The 21,192-nt window shown below is 42.0% G+C and overlaps 1 protein-coding gene and 1 pseudogene across 1 annotated transcript; one reads left to right on the forward strand and one right to left on the reverse strand.

Annotated features, from left to right (window-relative positions):
* Positions 1–11,853: 11,853 nt before the first annotated feature.
* On the forward strand, positions 11,854–21,127 carry LOC134245264 (uncharacterized). Its single transcript, XM_062727568.1, has 12 exons — positions 11,854–12,825; positions 13,080–13,192; positions 15,297–15,480; positions 15,835–15,925; positions 16,103–16,197; positions 16,337–16,439; positions 17,919–18,134; positions 18,429–18,675; positions 19,110–19,184; positions 19,585–19,892; positions 20,051–20,203; positions 21,010–21,127. Exons 1-12 carry the CDS (start codon positions 12,757–12,759, stop codon positions 21,033–21,035), a joined length of 1,680 nt encoding a protein of 559 aa, XP_062583552.1. The 5' UTR covers positions 11,854–12,756; the 3' UTR covers positions 21,036–21,127.
* LOC134245266 (uncharacterized) lies at positions 20,200–21,039 on the reverse strand (annotated as a pseudogene).
* Positions 21,128–21,192: the final 65 nt, after the last annotated feature.

Raw genomic sequence — 21,192 nt, forward strand, 5'->3', positions numbered from 1 at the left:
AAGGGGGCAGGGAGAGGGAGGATGCTCCCTCCTAGCTCCTCTATCTCTGCTCCTACGGGAAGTAGGTTGGGGTCCGGGAATCCTGTCCGGGGCCGGGTCGGATCCATCAGTCCCTCCGGATGGTGGTGGCGATGTGGGCCAAGGGGTGTCTCTAGGACTCTCCTGGCGCTCTGGGGATGAGGGTACCCTCCTCTCAGGGGACGACTCTGGGGGCCTCATCTCCCATTCTGGAACCCTTTGGTTGTACTGGGAGGGAGAACGCTCCCTCCTCCAGCCTCTCACGGGCGACTCTTCTTCGTCAGATGACAGGTCAGAAAACTGACCCTCCACAGGTGAACTGCAAAAGAAAGCAGACCCCACATTAGCTACCCTGGGCCCCCCCATACAATCTGGGCATATATACTGATCCAGGGAGGAAGCCTCCTGGGAAGTAACCCCCACACAAACCCCATGAAACCAACTGTCACACTGATCACACTGGATCATGAGTCCCCCATCATCTGGTTTACGACAGAAACAGTACAGTTCTGAGTCTGTTAGCTCCCCATCTGAGGACTTGGCGGACTCGGAGGAGGGCGACCGTACCTTGCGCGGGCGCCCCCGTTTCCTTGGTGCACGAGGAGGGCTGTCAGAGGACGAACTCGGGTAGGAAGGCCCAGGGGCCTCACTCAAGGAAGCATCCCCCTCTAGCGATGGGGCACCACTCACATCACCACCTTCCTGGGACTGGGCTCTGAACTTCTCTTGATACCGGGACAACCACAAGGGTATATCCCGGTCTACACACTTCTTCAGGCGATCGTGGTTGACAACCATCACAGTGAGCTTGGTCTTAACTCGGTAGAGGTGGGAGCTTAACTTCTTTAAGATTATACCTGGTCCCTTCCATGAGGGGCTCAACTTTCTGCACTTCCCCTTTACAGTGGCTGTGTCAAGGACATAAACCAGATCTCCCTCGTTATAAGAGCGAACAGAAACCCTGAGGTCATAATCTCTCTTCATACGCTCCTCAGAGGTCTGGAGACGACGCCTGGCTGTCTCATGAGCGGACTAGATAGACTTCTCAAGATTGACCACATAGCCCTCAAGGTCAACGGCTGGATCCTTCTGGGGTGGGGCAAACATCAGGTCAGCAGGGATATTCACCTCCCTGCCCAACATGAGCTTGTTGGCCGTAAATCCGGTGTTCCTGTTAACAGCTGAGCGCAAAGCACCTGCTATCTAGGCAAGATGTTCATCCCAGCAGTTCTGAGCCTTGTCGATGTAACAGCGCACAGCATCCATCAAGGTTCTGTTATACCTTTCTACCTGGCCATTAGCCGAGGGACGATAAGGGGTTGTACGGGCCTTGTGGATCTGCAACAGGTCGCACACTGCGGTGAAGAGCTTACTCTCAAAGTTCCTACCCTGGTCCGTGAAGATCTGGAAGGGGCGGCCAAAGCGAGTGAAGAATCCGTCAACTGCTGCGGTAGCAGTGACCTCCGCAGTCTGGGTTGGCAGGGGGATACATTCCACCCATTTGGTGAACTGGTCCACCATGACAAGGACATACTCGTTACCCTGTTTGGTCCGGGGCAAGGGCCCCAGAAAATCAAGATGGACTCTCTCCATAGGGGAACCTGCATGGTACTTGATCATCTCTGCTTTTGCATGGCGCTGGGGGTGCTTGTTTCTACTGCATGGACCGCAAGTGCTAACAAACTGTTCAGCCTCCCTCATCATCCCATACCAGAAATATCTATCCCGCAAGCGAGCCTTGGTTCTATCAATGCCCTGGTGGCCAGCTGCTGGGACATCATGGCACAGGCGTAGCACCTCTTTCCTCAGCTCCTCGGGGACAACCAATAGTCTGTTCTTTACATTCCCCTCCCCCACCTCCTTCCAAAGGACTTTATCCTGGTCTAAGGTGAAGGCCGCCCTATTCAACCAATAATTCTTCACTGCTGGGCTGGCGAGGAAGATCACTCCCTCCTCTGGACCTGCATCACCCTCTACCCAATCAAGGAACTGACTGATCTCCGAGTCCCTTAACTGGCATAAGCTCATTTCCTCTGGTGTTAGACCCACTAACGACCAAGAACCACCTGAATCCTCGGGGGGTACCCCCACCACTGCCACAAAGTGGGGATGTTTTGTGAGACGAACCTGGGTCCGGAGGGGGCCCTCCACTGACTCATCCTCGTCGAAGTCCACTTCCGGGGGAACAAAGTGACCAATACGTCCTAGCAGTCCCAAAGAAACATAACCGAAGGCCACCTCACTAACAGAAGGCTGTGTTAGTCCTAGGGGAGAGGGCGAATCACTGGTGTTGCCCTCTGGGTCTAAAACTGACTCCTCTACAGCTTCCACCTCCGAACTGGGCGTATACGTCCAACTTCCGGGACTAGCTAAGGGTGCAACATTGTCCACTTCCTCGGAAAAGGCATTCCAAGATTGGTGGGCCTTAACACATTTTGGGCATCCTCCACAAGGCAGGTCACTAGGATGTATGGTGACATCTGATCCGGCACAGAGGGCATGAGGAGGTAACCTAGACAAGGCGTCTGCATTAACATGGCGTCGCCCAGGGCGGTGCTGTATCTCCATGTCGTACTGACTAAGTTCCTCCATCCATCTGGCGAGCTGGTCCTGCGGGTTCCTAAAGTTCAACAACCAAATAAGACTATGATGGTCAGTCCTGACAATAAATCTCCTCCCCATCAAGTAATGGCGGAACAGTCGAGTGAAGCGGATAACTGCTAACAGCTCCTTCCGGGTCGTGCAGTATTTGCGCTGCTCTGGGGATAGACTGAGGCTTCCATAAGATATGGGTCTCTCCTGGCCATCCTGTATCTGTGAGAGCTCTGCCCCTATGGCCTCATTGGAAGCGTCAGTGTCAAGTATGAACTCTCCATCGGGAATCGGCAGGGCCAAGACTGGCGGAGATGTGAGGGCCCTCTTTAAACCATCGAAAGCAGACTGTTGATCTGGGCCCCATATGAATGGTTTCTTGCCTGTTATCTTATAGAGGGGCAGTGCCCACTCCGCATAACCCGCAATGAACCCTCGATGATAGTTAGCGAACCCTAGGAACCTCTCCACCTCCTTAGTGTTTCTAGGAACAGCCCAGTTCCGGACTGCAGCGATGTAGTCATCCCCCATCTCGATGCCCTCCTTGCTCACAAGGCGCCCCAGGAATTCCACCTTGGTCTGGAAAAGCTCACACTTTTTTGGCTTAAACTTCAAGTCAAACTCTCGGAAGCGCATGAACACAGCACGCAAGTTCTCAAGGTGATCCTGGAAATCTCGGCCTAAAACCAGGGCATCATCTAAGAAGGCCAGAACAATACTCCAAGTAAGGCCTCTGAGTACAAGGTTCATCGCCCTGGAGAAGGTAGCTGGGGCATTACATAGACCAAACCCCATGCGCACAAACTCAAACAGACCATACTTAGTCAAAAAGGCAGTCTTTTTCCTGTCCTGGGGGCGGATCTTAATCTGGTGAAAGGCCGAATTGGCGTCGAGCTTGGAAAACCAAACATTCCCAGTGAGGGTGTCCAGGCACTCGTCTATCAGGGGTAAGGGGAAAACATCCTTCCGGGTCACCTTGTTTAGGCGGCGGTAGTCCAGGCACCACCTTACCTGGCCATCTTTTTTCCGGATCAGGACGGGGGCAGAGGCCCACTCCGACATGGAGGGCTGTATCACTCCGGCCTCCAGCATTTTCTTACGGTGGGATTCCTCCTCACCAGCAAAGAACATGGGGGTGCGTCTCATCCGCTCCTTCACTGGGGGTGCGTCTCCAGTGTCTATCTCGTGTTCTAGTGCGGTGAAGTTCCCAAAGTCAAACTCAATGCGAGCAAAGACATCTTGAAACTCTGTCAGCAGACTGGCCAACATAGCCCTCTCCTCTGGGCTGAGTTCTGCAGAGGAGCGCTCCAACAAGTCCTGTAGGAAATCCGGCACCTCTTGGGTGGGGGCTGTCGCCCCCAGGTCTCCTACATCTTCGCTGCCCACAGTCCTAACCAGGTAAGGCACTGGCTGGTGAGGATCAGCTTCCACCGCCATACCTATGTGACTGCCCTCAGTCAATGTCACTCCTCGATCTGAAGCATTCACTATGCAAACTATTGCACTGTCCCCTCCCTCGTGATATGTATGGGGCATAAGGAGCTCATCTGACTGCATATCAATGCCAGGGACTACCACAAAATCCTTCAGCTTCCGATCCAGATGACTGGGGCATAAAACAACAGAGCCAGCCGGGACCCGTACCTTCCGGGCTAAGGTCACTCTCGCCTCCGGATTCTCCTCAGCTCTGCCAAAATTCATCTTAATGGCCTCTCCTCCCAAGGTCAAGGTCCCATGCTCTAAATCTAGACGGGCCTTCCTGGCGTGAAGGAACTCCATGCCCAGCAACATAGGGTCCTGCAAGGGGGCTACATAAAGGTCAACCTCGTAAGTTTGACTCCCTAAACTCAAAGCCACGGGCCCCACTATGAAACCCTTGAGCTTGGTATCTTCACCAGCCTGCGTCATGTCTCCGGATGGGGGGCTTCGGATCCAAGCGGTCATACACCTTCGTCGACAGGACACTAACCTCTGCCCCCGTATCCACCACAGCATTTACCTGCAAGCCTTGCACATATAGACTGACTGAAAAGCCTGTAGATGGGCGCAACTGTCCTATGGGCACCGTCGGCTCTACCCCCTCATCCAATGGCGTCTCCAACTTAAGATTACCAGGGTTGGTTCCCCCAAAACCCTTTAACTTTCCTGTCCTCTCCTGGGCTGGTCCAAGAGGCTCCGACGTTGAGTGGGGGGTCACATGTATCCCCACTTCCTCGACCTCTTCCTCCTCAGCCGAGAACAGCTCCGGTGAGGGCGGCAACTCAAAGCTGACCTTCAACTTGCGTCGCTTGCGTCTACGCCGAATACACGACGGCGGTAAACTGGCCCCCCTGCTCTTGCTGTTCCGAGTCTGTCCTTTCTGGGGACTGCTCCGGGGTCACCAATCGAACTGCCTGGGGAGCTGCTCCCTGTGATCCGGGCTTCCCGCTCCTTTGTCCCCTATCCTTAGACTCGGACCTCAGAGATCCCTCACTCATGAGTCCCTTCTTCTGAGCGCCACCCCGCTGCCCATCAATGGCTACTGACTTCCCTGCAGCCAGGGTGGGGCAATTCCTACGGAAATGCCCCACCTCTCCGCACTTAAAACAAACCGGGGGTTTCTGGTCACGCTCTGCCGATCGGGGTGGCGGGGTACCAGTCCTCTCCGGCCTGGGGAGGGGGGCAGATCCTTTCTGCTTAACAGCTTGCTCCAACTTTTCCATCCTGCTGCGGAGGGCTTCCAGCTCCTCCCCCGCAGTAGCAACAGTCACTTTCTCCTGATTGTCCTGTTCAGGGACATCACCTGAGATCAATATCCGCACCTCTTTCTTGGTCTTAGGCCTATGTAACCGGGAGTGCTGGAAATATTGCATCCTCTCTACAGCTTCCTCTACAGTCCGAGGGTGCCCATCGAGGGCATAAAGGCCTGCGTCCCTGTCCTCGGCTCCATAACACAACTTGGGGATAGCGTGAGTGTGCACGTCGGGCACGCTTGGGAAGGCCCGGGTCGCCAAGGTCAGCACCCGGTCCGCCCACTGACGAAGGGCCTCTCCAGGATTCTGGCTAGCTGACTGGAAGTTGAGTTGGTGCGTCAGATCAGGAGCAGAGGAGCCAAAACGCTTCTCAAACCTCTGCAGTATCTCGCTTAGAGGGAGCAGTGTAGTTGTTTCTAGCAGCAAGGTGTAGTATTCACTTGCCACCCCTTCGAGGGAAAAACAGAACTGGTCATGTTGCTCCTCCTCAGTCCACAGCTGACTGCGAGACAACCTGATAAACTTGTGCAGAAATGCCTTCCAACTGGTTTTGCTATCATACCGGAGGTCCTTGTACCTAAGCTTGCTTCCCAAGGCTGTCCTTCCTGTGTATGGTGTGGTACTGTGGTATCCAGGTGAGCCATACTGCATAAGTGCACTTAAGTTACGGGCTGGGTTTGCCGGGACGGTCTGATTGACTGAGTATCCCGGCCGGGCTGCAGCGTACATGTTTGGCTGCACATGCGCTATCCTCTCCCCCTCCCTTCCAAAATGGCAGGGTTGGGCATCAGTATGGGCGGGGCTACATGTCATAGATGCAGGGATACCCTGGTGATGCAAGGCACTGGGCAAAGGCATACTCTGGGGTGTGGCCGGGGTATTCTCACCACGGTACAGCACAGACTGCGGTGGATCTAGGATTGGGGATTGGGCATGCCCACCCCCATGGTTGACATAAGTAGATGGTGGCGCATGGTAAGGTGTGCTTGTAGCAGTTGCGTATACTGGTGTAGGCTGGTGTATAGAAGCAGTCATGCCGGTATCCAAAGGCCACGAAGCTAGGTTGCTTGGCGATTCCGACTGCATCAACACAGGGGACACTCCTGCATCTATAGGGACTGGAGCAGGCATAGTGTGAGACATGGAGGTCCGGGGTTGCAAATCATCCCCGGGGAAAAAGGGCACACTGAATTCTGCGAGTTTAGGCTGAGTCTGTACAGGCGTAGGGTTCCAGGTGAGCTCTGTAGCGCGAACAGGATCAAACTCAGAAATGAGCTGTTCAGGCCTCATAGGCCTCTGAGACTGTTGGTCGTGTTTGGAGGTCAGTGGTGTAGGCCTCATAGGCCTCTCTGTCGTCCAATCGCATTTGTAGGTGAGCGGTTCAGGCCACATGGGCCTCTCAGGCTGTCGATCCTCAAATGGTGTGTAGGGTGGAAGGGCGGCGTCAGGAGTGGGGTATACACCCCCACTTAAGCGGCTTGGTCGGAATCCCCTAGTGGCAGGACCCCCCAGGTTAGCTGTGTCTCCTACAAGGACAGGCTGGCTACTAGCCGGCCGCACATAACCTAAAGAATACGGTTCAATGCCGGAAGTCCGAGGAACCTCACTGCATTTGTACTTAGGTGGGGTACTAACCACAGTGCTGCCAGGTGAGCTACACCTACACAGGCTACCTAAAGAGGACTCCAAAGAATCAGTGGACATCATCCCTGGTGAGCTAAATTGGGGCTGGGAAAACTAAACTAAATGGCCTATCTAAGACCCCCCTATTTAATGGCTCTCTGCCATCGGTCCTTCGGATGAGGTCCCGTGTCGTAATTGCTGCTGGCACGAAGGAAACTGCCCCCCTCCCTCCACCACCCTTCCCCCTCTTAAATGGCTCTCTCTTTTTGGATGAGGTCCATTGTCGCAGTTGGTGCTGGCACGAAAAAGACCCTCACCCGTTCATTGGCTCTATACCATCGGATGAGGTCCCGTGCCGCAGTTGGTGCTGGCACGAAAAGGATCCCCACCCGTTCAATGGCTCTCTGCCATCTGTCTATCGGATGAGGTCCCGTGGCGAAGTAGATGATGGCACGAAGAAGATTCCCCCCTGTTTAATGGCTCTCTGGGATCGGTCCTTCGGATGAGGTCTTGTGTCGCAGTAGGTGACGGCATCCTTTCCTGCTGTTCGATGGCTCTGTAGGACTGGTCCTTCGGATTAGACTGTGCACGAAAAAGATTGGTTCCTCCTTGTTTAATGGCCAATGGAGCCAAGTAAAGAATTAAAGTTGCAGCTCTCGACGTGCACGTGGTGTCACCTACCTATATATACGAGTTAAAAGTTCTCGAGAGGGACGCTAAACAACAACCAATCAATTCAAAATCTCTGATTCATAGCGGGCAGCTACTTCATTTCAGTCTGTTTTGCTTGAAACAAGCGATCGAAGTCGGGGTAAAAAAAAAACGAATCACACTGTGTGGGAATGGACTGAAATGGGTAGTAGACTTTTTTGCTAAATATGCAATACCAATGCTGACAAATTCTCAGATATGGAGTCTTCGAATGTGAATGAGAATCTCAACCATGTGATTGCGAAGAAGACTCTAAAATCACAGCATTAGTCCGGGTCAGAAAGTCTAGCTTATCGCCTTTCTGCATCTAAAGCACAGAAAAATGAGGTTCACCAGTATCTTTTAGAGGTAGAATAATAAAGTACCCTTTTCGTTTAATTTTGAAGGGGTGGGGGTAAGCAATCCTTGTTATAAGAACTATGTGCATGTCATATTTTTTATCTATTTATTAAGGTCAATAAAACGTGCAATCTCTCACCTGGGAAACATGCTAAAGAATAGATAGTTTTCGATAGGCCTGAATTAAGCGAAAGTTACCTCCCGTTGATCGCCATATTTAAGGTCGACTCGGTGATTTTCCCTCTTTGTCTTACCAAGTTTAAGAGGTTGTAGCAGAAATATTAATTTTGGTGGAAAATCGGTTGAACAATGAAGGAATATGAGCACTTGGACCTCCAGTATGGCGGCCAACGGGAAATAACTCTCGCTAAATTCTGGCCTATCGAAAACTATCTATAGTTTCACAAACTGGAAAAAAAAGTGAAACAGGGGACTATCCAGGCAAAAAGGAAGAGACTAAAAGCAAAGGAAAATCGGCATTTTGTGCAAGTAATGGAGAAATTAACGGGAATGAACTACATATGAATCAGGTGTTTCACTAAATAAAGAAGAGGTTCAGCTTGATGAAGAAATTGCAGAAATTCCGTTGCCAGCAACTCCTCAAAACGGACAACGAACACTCGTATCTACTTTTTCCTCATTTGTAGAAATGGACCTAGAAACTACAGGATTCGGTGATTTTTTCACATAAAATTAAAATATAAAAATCAATAAAATCTACAACTATTTTCTAAATAAACGTTACGTACATGTACTTCCATGTTTATATTTAGCTACATATAGCAGTAATACCCAAATACGCGAGTTTCGAGATTGTAACTCTCCTGCGATAGAGGCGCAAAAAGTATCCATTTCAGCATGGAGGTGGGACAGTTTGTTTATGTATAAAAACGTGCATAAATAAATGAACGATATTGATGGCTTTTGATATTAATTTAATGTAATAGAAAGTTAGAAATGTTAAGCAATGATGCCTTTTATGATTTTATCAAGCTCAACTGTGTATATTTAGATATCTACTTTCAATTATAGGGTACTTGAAAACGATATAAACGTCGTGGTCTGTATAAAAAGTAAAAGATGTTCTTGATTGTACAAAAGTTCTCTAAAAAGTAAGTGGGTTTTTTTAAGTTATAATAAGGGAAAAAAATCAATGCATCATTTAGATTGCCGACATGTAATGATCAGATTCATGTTTACCGTATTTATTAGAGGTCCATATATCTCTTCTGTTGTCGGAAAAGTCTCACATCCACTGACTTTTTTTTTGTTCCGATTTTTTGTTTAAAAAAATGACACCTTTACTTTAATTTGGTTATTCTGGAGTTGAATAGTGCATCCTTATAATTATATAGTTACGAGAAACCAGTATATTGATGATGCGATATATCCAACAATAAATATCTGTCCAACCTGTTTGTTTACGCGACAACCAAACTCCCCTCCTCAACGAAAGAGCGCACCAAGGGAGAAAATATCGAAACTTGCGTATTGCAGCGAGAGATTTTAAGACTTCTGATCACTTTGTGAGATTCATCATGCCACAGAACTGTTTCTTTCCGTCTACAGTGTCAAAACTTACTGGTATTGAAACTCCTGGGTTGAACATGTATTATAACCTTATTCCAGTTGAATCCACAACATGCAAACGTGCTATTGATGAATTTTTGGTATGGTTGAAAAAGCACAAGTCATCGCTCCTGGTTGCTCATAACGCCAAGTTTGATGCACACATTCTTGTATCAACCATCTGCACGCTCAAAATGAAGGATAATTTGAAAGATATATCTGGATTCATTATCCAAAAACGAATTCCCAGGTAGAATCTCATACAAACTGGAAGGTCTGAAAACAGATCTAATTGATGATCAGAATGAAAACTTGCAATTGCATAATACATAAGTTAACGTTAATGTATTGACTAATTTATTGAAAAAGGTATCAGGCGTTCATGAAAAACTGATGGCGAACTCATTTTCAACCGAGAGGTGTTCTAGTAAATAATCGTCGCCCGCGTGGCGCAGTGGTTAGAGCGTCTGCTCTAGAGTCGCGAAAGAAGGAGTCAATCCTTACGTGGCGGGTTCGAATCTCACTGTTGGACGTGGAGACCGGTCCTTCGGATGAGACCGTATAAACCGAGGTCCCTTGTCGGAGTAGGTGCTGGCACGAAAAGGAACCCTCCCTGCTCAATGGCCCTGAGTGCCGAGTATAGGACAAAATTTGTAGCTCTCCAACGGCAAGTGGTGGTGTCTCCATATGAGTGAAAAATTCTCGAGAGGGACGTTAACAATATACTATCAATCAATCAACAATAGTAGTAAATAATCAAAAACTGACAAACTAGAAAATGTTTTTCGAAAGTTAAAGTCGCTTGATAGACCAAAATGTACTTTCAAAAACACAAAGCAGCAATCTAGCTGCGCAGAGAATTAGTGAGATGCACATGTCTTTGGCCAGCAAACGGACAGGAACAGAAGGAATAAGGAATATATTGAGGGGAAAATTACAAAACTCGAGTCTGTTGTTGAGAAACTTTCCGTATTCTACGGGTCAAATAATACATAAAAAATTCAATACCCAAGTCTTTCATACATGTTTACGCAACATTGGTCATAATAACGACGACCTCGTATGTCATAGGGGTCAAGTTAGCTTGATTTTCGTATTACATGGAAAAATATCAGGTTTAATTCAATGTTATGATTGAAAAAAATGCTCGAGTTTAGAATTATTTCACACTTTTGCATTTCTGCTGATTTCTGCGACCATGTATTGGTGTAAATAGAAAATTTGTGCCATCCTGTAAATATTTCTCTTGGAAAAATAAAAGCTTTCATCGTTCAAAATTAATTTTCTATGATAATATTATCAATCAGAGAAAAAGCGTTGTTCAATTATTTGACGTCGTATTTATAACGTCGCAGGCATTTTAAACTTCAAATGCAGAAATGCGACGTAATTTTCCTAATAATTAAAAACGTATAAAATTAATAGCAAAAAATCTAGTGAGGAGACGTATGACTTTTTTTTTATATATGACTTGAAAATCACCTTTTCTCTACTTTCAGAAATTCTTTATAGATTCGTTAAGAAAGTTGTGTGCAATTTCTTTAAGTAAAAGTCCTGTAAAATGACAAAAAAATGCTCATTGTCATCTTCCTCGGGAGATGACACATTAAGATTGTATGCCGGAAGTGAAGCCTCCATTAATCTTTCGGGAGTCCGCGATGTTTTACAGAGTTCCAAGTAGTCTGTAAACTGATTTACTTTTAGAAGAACTAGCTTAGGAGTGTGTGATCTACTTTCGGTTTAGGCCTATTTGAAAGCCAAGGAAAATTCAGAAATGAAGTACGATACTTATAAATATCTATAGTTTCGGTGTGTCGTATATATATTGATCCTCAATACTATGCCTATTTAAATTGGTAAGCCACACAAGGGGCCAGTTTTATTTGTCACTGATCGGCGTACGCCAAATTGCGCCGGCGTAGAACGGCGAAGAGGCAAATGAAGTAAACCAGCAAAAACATTTTTTAAAAATGAATAATTACGTTAAATGATAATCAATTAATTAATCTTTATCATTTTTTACATGATATCTTAGTTAGAAAATTCGAAATTCAAATTAAAGCTGACATGAACTCTTAAATATAGTCGCTCCGTACCGCCGCCATATTACTTTCCTATCAACGATACTCCACAACGGGGTATAGGCGGTTAGATTGTTCACGCATGGTTGCTTTCATCTAAGTGTTGCCGAGGCATAAAGGTGACAAGAGTTACCGTTCTTAGTTTACGATATAATTTAGAGAAAAAAATCCCCCCCCCCCAAAAAAAAAAAACGTGCATGCACAGAAAATCCAAAACATAAAAACAGCAACACAATATAATATCCGTCATTTGTAAAAGGTAACGTTACACGCTTAGTTTAGAGCCACGGAACAGGACTTAGCCATTTTCACTTGGACTGCGCAAATAAACTCCGACAGGCGGCGAAAAAAATCCAGGTAAGTACAAAAAGTAATGGGGAAACAAAAACTTTTTATCTGTTATCAAGAAGTACATCAGCAAACGCGTTTCTATCTAGCAAACACATTTCTTTCTTGGACACCAACGGCAACGTGTCCATCTTGCAGCACGGACTTCTCTCAATAATATATGCGCATGTGCGACAAAATAGCCACAAAACGAAAGTAGCGTGAACGGGGAGAATGCATTATTTCTTTTACCATTATCAAACCGATCACGACTACAATTTGGTGTAGAAACCATTTGTCTGGAAATATTTACAAACTTGGTCTACTGTACTAGAGAAGGATACTGCAAGATAAGTCCCCCTTCCTCATTTTCGTGTTTTATTGTTTGCTCAAGTAGAGTTTGACACTGTTTACATTTACCACTGTTTACAAACAAATTTACATGGGTGATAAGGTGTACAATCAGCTGATTGATATTTCTTTCCATAATTACTGTATCTATTTGATGTTGCATTATTAAACAGAAAAAACTCTCTCTCTCTCTCTCTCTCTCTCTCTCTCTCTCTCTCTCTCTCTCTCTCTCTCTCTCTCTCTGATGTGATATGAAACTCAGCTGCAAGCTACAATATATGAATAAAATTGTCATTTCTTTTCAATGCACACATGGTAGACACACATGGTAGAGTAGAGGCTCCATATATTGTATTAAAAAATATAAATGAACATTTCCTGATCCATACAGTTAATTTTATTTTTAGTCTGACATGATGGAATTTAATAGGACAATAGATGAAGAAACTGAAGATATGGAATGTGAAGAGTGTGATATTGAGGTAAATGTACTATTTATTTAAACCTAAGTCTGAGTCATTTGTAAATTCCAACCACTTTTCCTTGACCAATTCACCCTAGCTAAACCTATAACTCCGAAATTATATATGTATATTAAAACGTTTTTTCTCATTTCAATCGAGATTGAGATATAAATCAACTTACTTAGACAGTAAATATATTTGAAAAATTGATCACTTAAAATAGTTCATTGTAAATGTTGTGTAACTCTGGAAATATTGACTGTGCCCTATAGGAACAGGAAGAGGTAGATGATATTTTGAGAGAAATATTTGGAGATGACACAGAAGATGAGGAGGTGGAAGAAGATGTCAGTGAAGAAGATGGATTGTGGAATAAGAGTGAACAGTATGTATAGAAAATTTATAACTACATGTACATCTTAGGCCGGAATTAAAAATATCTTTGTTTCCCCTAACCCGACCCTAAATTTTCAAGTTGGGTCGGTAGGTAGGTAAACAATTTTATTTTCCGACAACAGCTTTGAAAATATATTCTAAAGTTTAATGGAAAATTGCCTTTTTAAATAAGAAAAGTACAAAAGAAAGGGATGTGTGAAGAAAATGCTAAGTATCGTACATATGCCGTTTCAAAGCAAAATTCATGATTAATTAATTCACAACTGTTTTTTAGTTGAACTAATGTGAAATATCTCACGCCATCACATCTATATAAATTGAAAAAAAAATAGACAAGATTTTCAAATACTCAAAGACCAGACATACGAGTATATTTTTGAAACCTTCCATCATCCTTCAGAGCTTATAGACGATCATTGTACTCTTTTGAGGGCCATGAAATTTTCAGTGGTTCTGGAGCATTTTGCTTTGGAGTTAAGAAGTAAGTGGCTAATTTTAAATCGCAGGTTCAAATCCAAATGAGTAACGTTGAAAACAGTCCTTCAAATGGACCATAAAAACTTATGTCCAGTGTCGCAGAAGATGCTTGCTCAAAAAAGATCCCCCACTACTTAATGGCAAAAAAAAAGTGCTGAGTACATCTTAATTTGGAGCAATGGGGAAGTGTTTAAATGTCGTCCTAACAAATCTCGAAGGGATTCAAAGCAAAGAAACAACCAATCTTCAAGGGCCTAATTAAAGAAAAATACACTGAACGTCTCAGGAAGTTTAACCACTTAATAAAGGCATGAAGTATGGACATCTGAATTATATTTATCAGGATGAATATGCAGACATATTTACAACAACTCTTATGGTTCCATAATGGCATATAGTAAACATAGGAACATAGATAAATTGGTTATGAGATCAAAACTCAAATTAAATAAAATGCAGTGAAATTGAATGATGTGTTCACTAGGTGGGCCCCTCATCTAATCATGAGGCGGACCTTACCATGTATTACGCGTACGTACCTTAAATTCAAAAACAGGTTTGATTGTTTGTTGTTTAACGTCCCTTTCGAAAATTTATTCACTCACATGGAGATGCCAAGACACCTCAGAAACACTCTTAATTAGTCATGGTAAATTTCATTAACGACTTGTGTCAAGAGTGAAGAATTTCAACTAGATGAAAGCATAAGATTGAGACGTCGCCAAAAGAGAAGAGCTAATGCCCTGTAATCACATGTGGACGCCATTTTGTTTCCAACTAATGCTTGAAAATCACAGTACAACAATGTCGGCCGTTCTGATAAAAACTGATTTTGATGAAATTGTATTTTATAAAACATGGTTAACAATAAAAAAAAATATTTTATCATCTTATTTAAAAAATCTTTTCAGTCGGTGCGATTTAATTGGGTCGGTCGCGTTAGGGGAAACAAAGGTATTTTTTATTTTGGCCTTATTTTTTCTGTATGTTTTTATCACCCTCAATATTTGGTGAATTTTGATATTATGCCCCAGTAATGAAGATTCAGGGGGTTCAATATACTGAGTTTTTGCCTTGTCCATCCATGCATTTGTCTGTCTATCCATCTGTTTGCCTTCAAAAACTATAACCTTGCTTATAACTTTTGAGTGGGTGGGGTTATAACTTTCATATTGCACAGGTGTATTCCTTGTGATTAGACCTTCCTTTAGGTATTCCAACAATTTTGACACTGACCTTTGGAGTTTGACACGCAATTGAGAAAACTCAACCCTCACCATAAACTGACATACCGGGGCATCAGTGTTTCATCACAAGTACATAAGTTTCTTGTTCGTCTGTTAGTCTGCCTGCTTGTCAGAAAACAATTACCTTGTATGTAATTTTTGTTAGCTGTAAAGGATTTCGTGTATGTTTATTTATGATAAGACTTTCTTCACAGGGTAATGATGCAGTTTTGTTTATATGTAAATTAATACATATATATCAATTGTAGTATTTGTAGTATAAATGGACAGTACATTAACAAAATATCTTCACTTTAATTTCAAGCTTAATGACTTTTAATAATTTGATATATAAATGCTTTAAAGTTAATAAATTTATTATTTTTAAAGAGCAACCAACTTTGAGGATGAGTACAGGCTACTTAGGGAGAGGAGGTTTATTGTGGGAGAGAATGCTATCCTTGATCTCTTGAAAAGAAGTGTGTGTGAGGAATGTGGAGATCCGATAATACCATCTAGCATTGAAGAAGGGGAGAAAATAGCGGCAGGGATCAAGTTCAAGTTTGTTTGTATAGTAAGTTCTTATTTTTCATCTATCAAAATAAAGTTTTTAATAGAATTTTTCCGTAATTTTACAAATTGGTAATACATTCTTTTTTATTAATAAAAGCTTGTTAGTTACATGTATTATACATCAACTGTCTAGATTTGTATGGCATTGCACAGAAAGGTAGCTGCAGACCTGTAGCTATCCGGAAAAATATATATGGATAGACCGGATATCAATATATATTTTTCCGGATAGCTACAGATCTGCAGCTAACGGAAAGGTAACAAAATTTTACATTTAAATATAAAGTTGTTAGAATTGCACATACTACATAATATACATCATAGAATTTTAAAATTTATTTTTACTGTGCAACAGAATGGTCATTTAGGGAAGTGGTTATCTTCTCCCTTTTATGGAGGCCGGAGTTTCATTAGCATGCTTTTACAGCTAATGGTTATATTGTCTGGTGAGTGAATTTACATAATTTATATGAAAATTTTTTTTGCTAAAAGGTTGTGTATTCAGTTTATAATTTTGTTTTCTAAATATGTATTGACTAATGCAAATTTTAAGCATTGTTTTATAAAGATAGCAGCACTCAGAAATGTATTAATAGAAAGCTATATTAAGATTAATTTTTCAGGTTCTTCTTGGGAGCAGTTTGCCATGGGAGCAAGGTTCATTAACCTTGCTATTGGAACGGCAAGGCACTTTTACCAGATGCAGCTACAGTACAGGGTAAATCAGTATTCTTACACTGTATATCATGGTTATTAATTGATTCATACACTGTTGGTATATGAAATAATAACACACCTTAAAAGTTTATTTTTGAAATAGAAATATTTGGATAAATTTAATATCTGGTTTTATATAGGTTTCTATAGAAAAATTTTTCAAGAAGCACTTAACTGAAGTGAGAGCTTCTCTTGGAGGAATACCTATTAGTGTTGCTGTTGACGTACGATATGACACACCAGGTAATAAAATGAATTGCAAAATGTGGAGCCGCATTTATGCAGACACTAACTATTCAAATACTTTACCATCTAGACAAAAATGTGGACAATATACATTTATTGACTAAGTTTGAGGGCAACATGCATTTTGTAGGACCCAAGAACCAAACTTTTAGCCTGAGGCCATTAGGCTGAAGGCAGACAGTTTGGTTCGAGGGTCGATAAAGCGTATTTTACCCGAGAACATGGTCAATAAATGTTTTGTTATACCTTTTATTTATTTATTTTTTTTGGACATGCATGAATTTTGTATTGTCTTCCATGATATAACCTCAGGTCCATCAATTTTGGACACCAATGAATGAAAATGTGATTTAGCTCTGCCTATTCTGGGATGTAAGTGGTTCAACATCTCGTTGACCAGTCTAACATCTCACTCAGTGGTTCAATATGGATTATTTTATGACTGCTCGGCAAAACATTACAAATGTTAGACTTTTTAGCTCACCTGAGCCGAAGGCTCAAGTGAGCTTTTCTGATCAAAATTTGTCCGTTGTCTGTCGTCGTTGTCTTTGGCGTTGTTGTCGTCGTAAACTTTTCAAATTTTCTTCTTCTTCTCAAGAACCACTGGACCAATTTCAATCAAACTTGGTACAAAGTATTCTTGGGTGAAGGGGAATCAAGTTTGTTCAAATGAAGAGCCAGGCCCTTTTCCAATGGGAGATAATTATGAATTAGAGAAAAATTAATGGCATTTTTAAAAAATCTTCTTCTCAAGAACCTCTGGGCCATGAAAGATGAAACTCATGTGGAATCATCTTCAGGTAGTGTAGATTCAAATTTGTTCAAATCATGACCCCCGGGATTAGGGTGGGGCCAAAAAGGCCGATCAAAGTTTTACATAGGAATATATAGGAAAAATCTTTAAAAATCTTCTTCTCAAGAACCACTGAGCCAGGAAAGATGAAACTCATGTGGAATCATCTTCAGGTAGTGTAGATTCAAGTTTGAACAAATCATGACCCCCAGGGGTAGGGTGGGGCCAAAATGGCGGATCAAAGTTTTACATAGGAACATATAGGGAAACCTTTTCAAATCTTCTTTTCAAGTACTTCAAAGCCATTATTAAATTTATGTGGAATCATTTCATAGGTAGTTATATAAGTTTGTTCAAATCAGACCCCCTTGGTGGATTTCAAAATGTAGCCCCCCCCCCCCCCTAAGTTTACTTTTTCTGATCTGATCTGTGCTTTTTTTTTTCCTAGCCAATTGTTATAATATATGCCCCTGGGCCTCTTGTTTCATATAGCTTTCTATAGGAACAAATTTTTAAAGGTATAACAATTTTTATTTAGTAGTCTAGGGGCTTCATTATGATAGGTTTAAAAAGGGTCCTCTGTACAGATTCAGTAAAATTATAGACAGTTTGTCTTATCTGAAATATCTATTATTTTTATATACCTATTTGACTCAATCAATGCTAAACTTTCTTTCAAAAAGGATTCTGTGCGAGTAGGTCCACAGCTGTTTTTATGGACAGCAACACAAAGGCCATTGTTCATATGGAGGTGGGAGACTGTCGGGAAGTTGGGAGGCACAGCCCGAGAATGGAGAAGTTATTAGTGGAAAAGGGTCTGACCCATTTAGTTCTCACATCTCAACTAGTGGTATGGGAGGTGATCTCAGATGCCAGCAGAACAATCATTGCCCTTATGAGTAATTTTTGTTATTTTCAAGACATTGAAGACATAATACAATGTATAAGTTTACATTTAGAGCATATATTAATAATACATGCAATACATTTCATAATATTATATAATGAATGGCAGGTTTGTATTTCAAAATGTATAAGTTGTTGTTTTTAGAGAAATCAGCTTGTTTTTAATTATAGCCATAAATTTATAATATATGAATACATAAATGTTATGTGTACTAATTTATAAGTATTTTTTAAATTTGGATAAAAATAACTTACATGTAACATAATATGGATTTTTCTGTTTACAGAGACAGACCCATTTAAACACTTGAGGCACAGTCTGGACGTCTGGCACAAGTCAAAAAAATTGGCTGCTATGTTAGCAGAACTTGCCAAAAAATCTGCCTACAAAGATCTCAGACCATGGATAAGGCCAATAGTAAACCATTTCTGGTGGTGTTGTAGCAGTTGTAAAGGCAGTGTCGACAGGCTTATTAAAAGGTGGATGACAATTCTTCATCATGTTGTCAACAACCATGCATGGCCAGGTGGAAGGTACATATAATCCCTTATAGTTGTATGCAGTGTTACATGTACTTGTAGAAATAATAGAAAAAGAAAAAATTCACAACACATTGTGTTAATAACTATTTAAATATATTTATATGATATTGATCTTTCTCTATAAGTTAAAAAAAAATGTTTTTAAAGATTTATGACAGTATTTTAATTTTTAAGATTGTTGCATGAGTCCCATCATTTAAAGTCATTATAATATGATACATTATTTCAGATGCATGCATATTTCTTGAGGCTTTGTGGAACCTAATGAGAGTTATCCTGCTACTTCCCTAATAGCACATCATCAATCATCTTGCACAAAACCCTCCTATTCCTCTCACAGCTCCATTATCAATTTTAAAATGGGAGGTAAGTAGTTTTGTCACATTGTATTTATAATGCAACTAAAAGCTTGCCTTCTTTTTCAGATGTTTGCATCAAGAAGAAGAGAACATTGATATGAAATGGTTGAAGAGGGATTCATTGTCATACAAGGAACTGCAGTAAGATTCTAATAGTTTCTTATTTTATGAAAAGATACATGTATCACAAATGTTTTGATGTCAGAATTTATAGCTTTGTCACCAAGGGACAATAATTTCTTGTTAAAGGAACTATAAATTTTATTTCCTTCATACCCATTCCACATAAGTATTCGTGAGAGAGTAGTCACAGGGAAAAGGCCTGACTTTTTCAGGGAATAGTCCTCATATGAGGGATAAAGTCTCTACTCAGGGAAATAGCTTCATGGTATTAATTTTATATAGATCGAATATTAACAGTTGTGGTATAATAAAGAACCATATAGGATGTGCAAGTCATCACCAAAATGCCGTTTGTATAACTATATAAGCTAATGAAAAATATGTTTTTCAGTAAGACATATGTCATAATAATTTTTAGGAAAATGGTCACAAACAGACAATGGTGTGGTTCTTTGAGCTACTATGTAAGCTGCCAGCAGACATGGGCCATAGAAAATTTCTTCAGCCACACCCTACTACATTATTGCCCCAAGCAGAAGTCGTATAGTTACGATTCTTGCAACATTAAAAATATGTTGGCTGTAATGGATCATAACTATCACAGACACAGGGATGCAGCAACAAGTCAAGATGGTAGAACATTTACCCAGGCACAGATTTCACGGCGAACGAAACAGTGGGTGTCATATGAAAGAAGAAATCCAAAACAGTATGCCTATATTCCAGGTAATACATGTATTTGAAATTATTATATTATCTTTCACATAAATTAAGATATTGAAAAAAAAAAATGCTGCAAATTAAGAGAGAAAGAATTTTTACTTCTAAGAAATAACTGGTAATTTTACATATGCAAAACTTGTATTCAGTAACTATTTTTTAAGAGCTTATGGCCACCTGTATGCTGGAAACTTATGGAAAGTCTGTGTACACATATAGCAGAAGTGAGCAAGCAATTTCCTTGGATGGTTTATCTAACAAGCCAAATCCAGAATATAAAATACAGCTTGCTGAAATGAAAAGCAGAAAAAAAACAGGTAACAATAATTTCATTTAGAGATTTATTCAGAGTCAGAATGTGCAGAGTGGTACCCAGTGTAGTGACCACTTGGTGGCTCAGGAAATCTTTGTCTGACTGTACGGCTAACACAGGCTGGTACAGGAATACGTCTTCCAGAACCAAGACGGCCATGTTGCCATAAAATAAAATTCCTATAGGCCTGATTCCTAAATTTGGAAGGGCTAAAGGTAGGATGTTGGTGGGTCCGGTAGCTCCAATTCAAAATATTGGCAACCTCCAATACATCATGCCTCAAGCACAGATTGCGAAATTCTGGCTTGAAGGTGATGCAAGAAGGTCGCCCACAGCAGATGTTCATGCGGGGATCATCAAAAACATGACATCTCTGACATGAACACTATACTGGTTTTGAAATGGAGCTACCAGAGGCCTGACCAGCATCACGTTGCTCTCCAACTAGGAAAAGCCTTATGAAGTCGGGTTCTGCTCTGATGGCTGCCTTCAAACTTTCCCGGACCTCACTCTCTCCCATTCTGTCTACTGCAACCTACAAAAGAAAAATTACCTATTATATGCTAATATAACCTTTAAATGTAATGTTTCATTACATTGAACATTTTAATTTTTAAATAGTCTCAGGATATGTCATCCATACTAAAATTATTCTTAGGAATGTATTCATGACTGATAACTTTGGAACAAACTTATGTAAATAGGTGAAATTCTGAATAACAAGTTAGAAAAAAAATTATTTCCTTTTCATACAGTGTATAAAACATACCAACAATGACTCATTTTCATGCACGTCCACTCTATTTTCAGGCATGGCAGCAAGTTCAAGGCGCTGATTTAGACTAGGGCCTCCATCATCTGATGGCTGATTTCTGACACTGTTCACAGCATATGGTTGATGACGATTCTGTGACCAAAATTAATGGACATGTATATCTTACCAAATTTTATGTATTTTATTTTTGATAAGTTATGTTGTTGAAAAAAAGGTTT

This window comes from Saccostrea cucullata, unplaced genomic scaffold (assembly GCF_032062105.1).
Source record: "Saccostrea cucullata isolate Sc308-1 unplaced genomic scaffold, CSIRO_AGI_Scuc_v1 ctg6955, whole genome shotgun sequence".
NCBI lineage: Eukaryota > Metazoa > Mollusca > Bivalvia > Ostreida > Ostreidae > Saccostrea > Saccostrea cuccullata.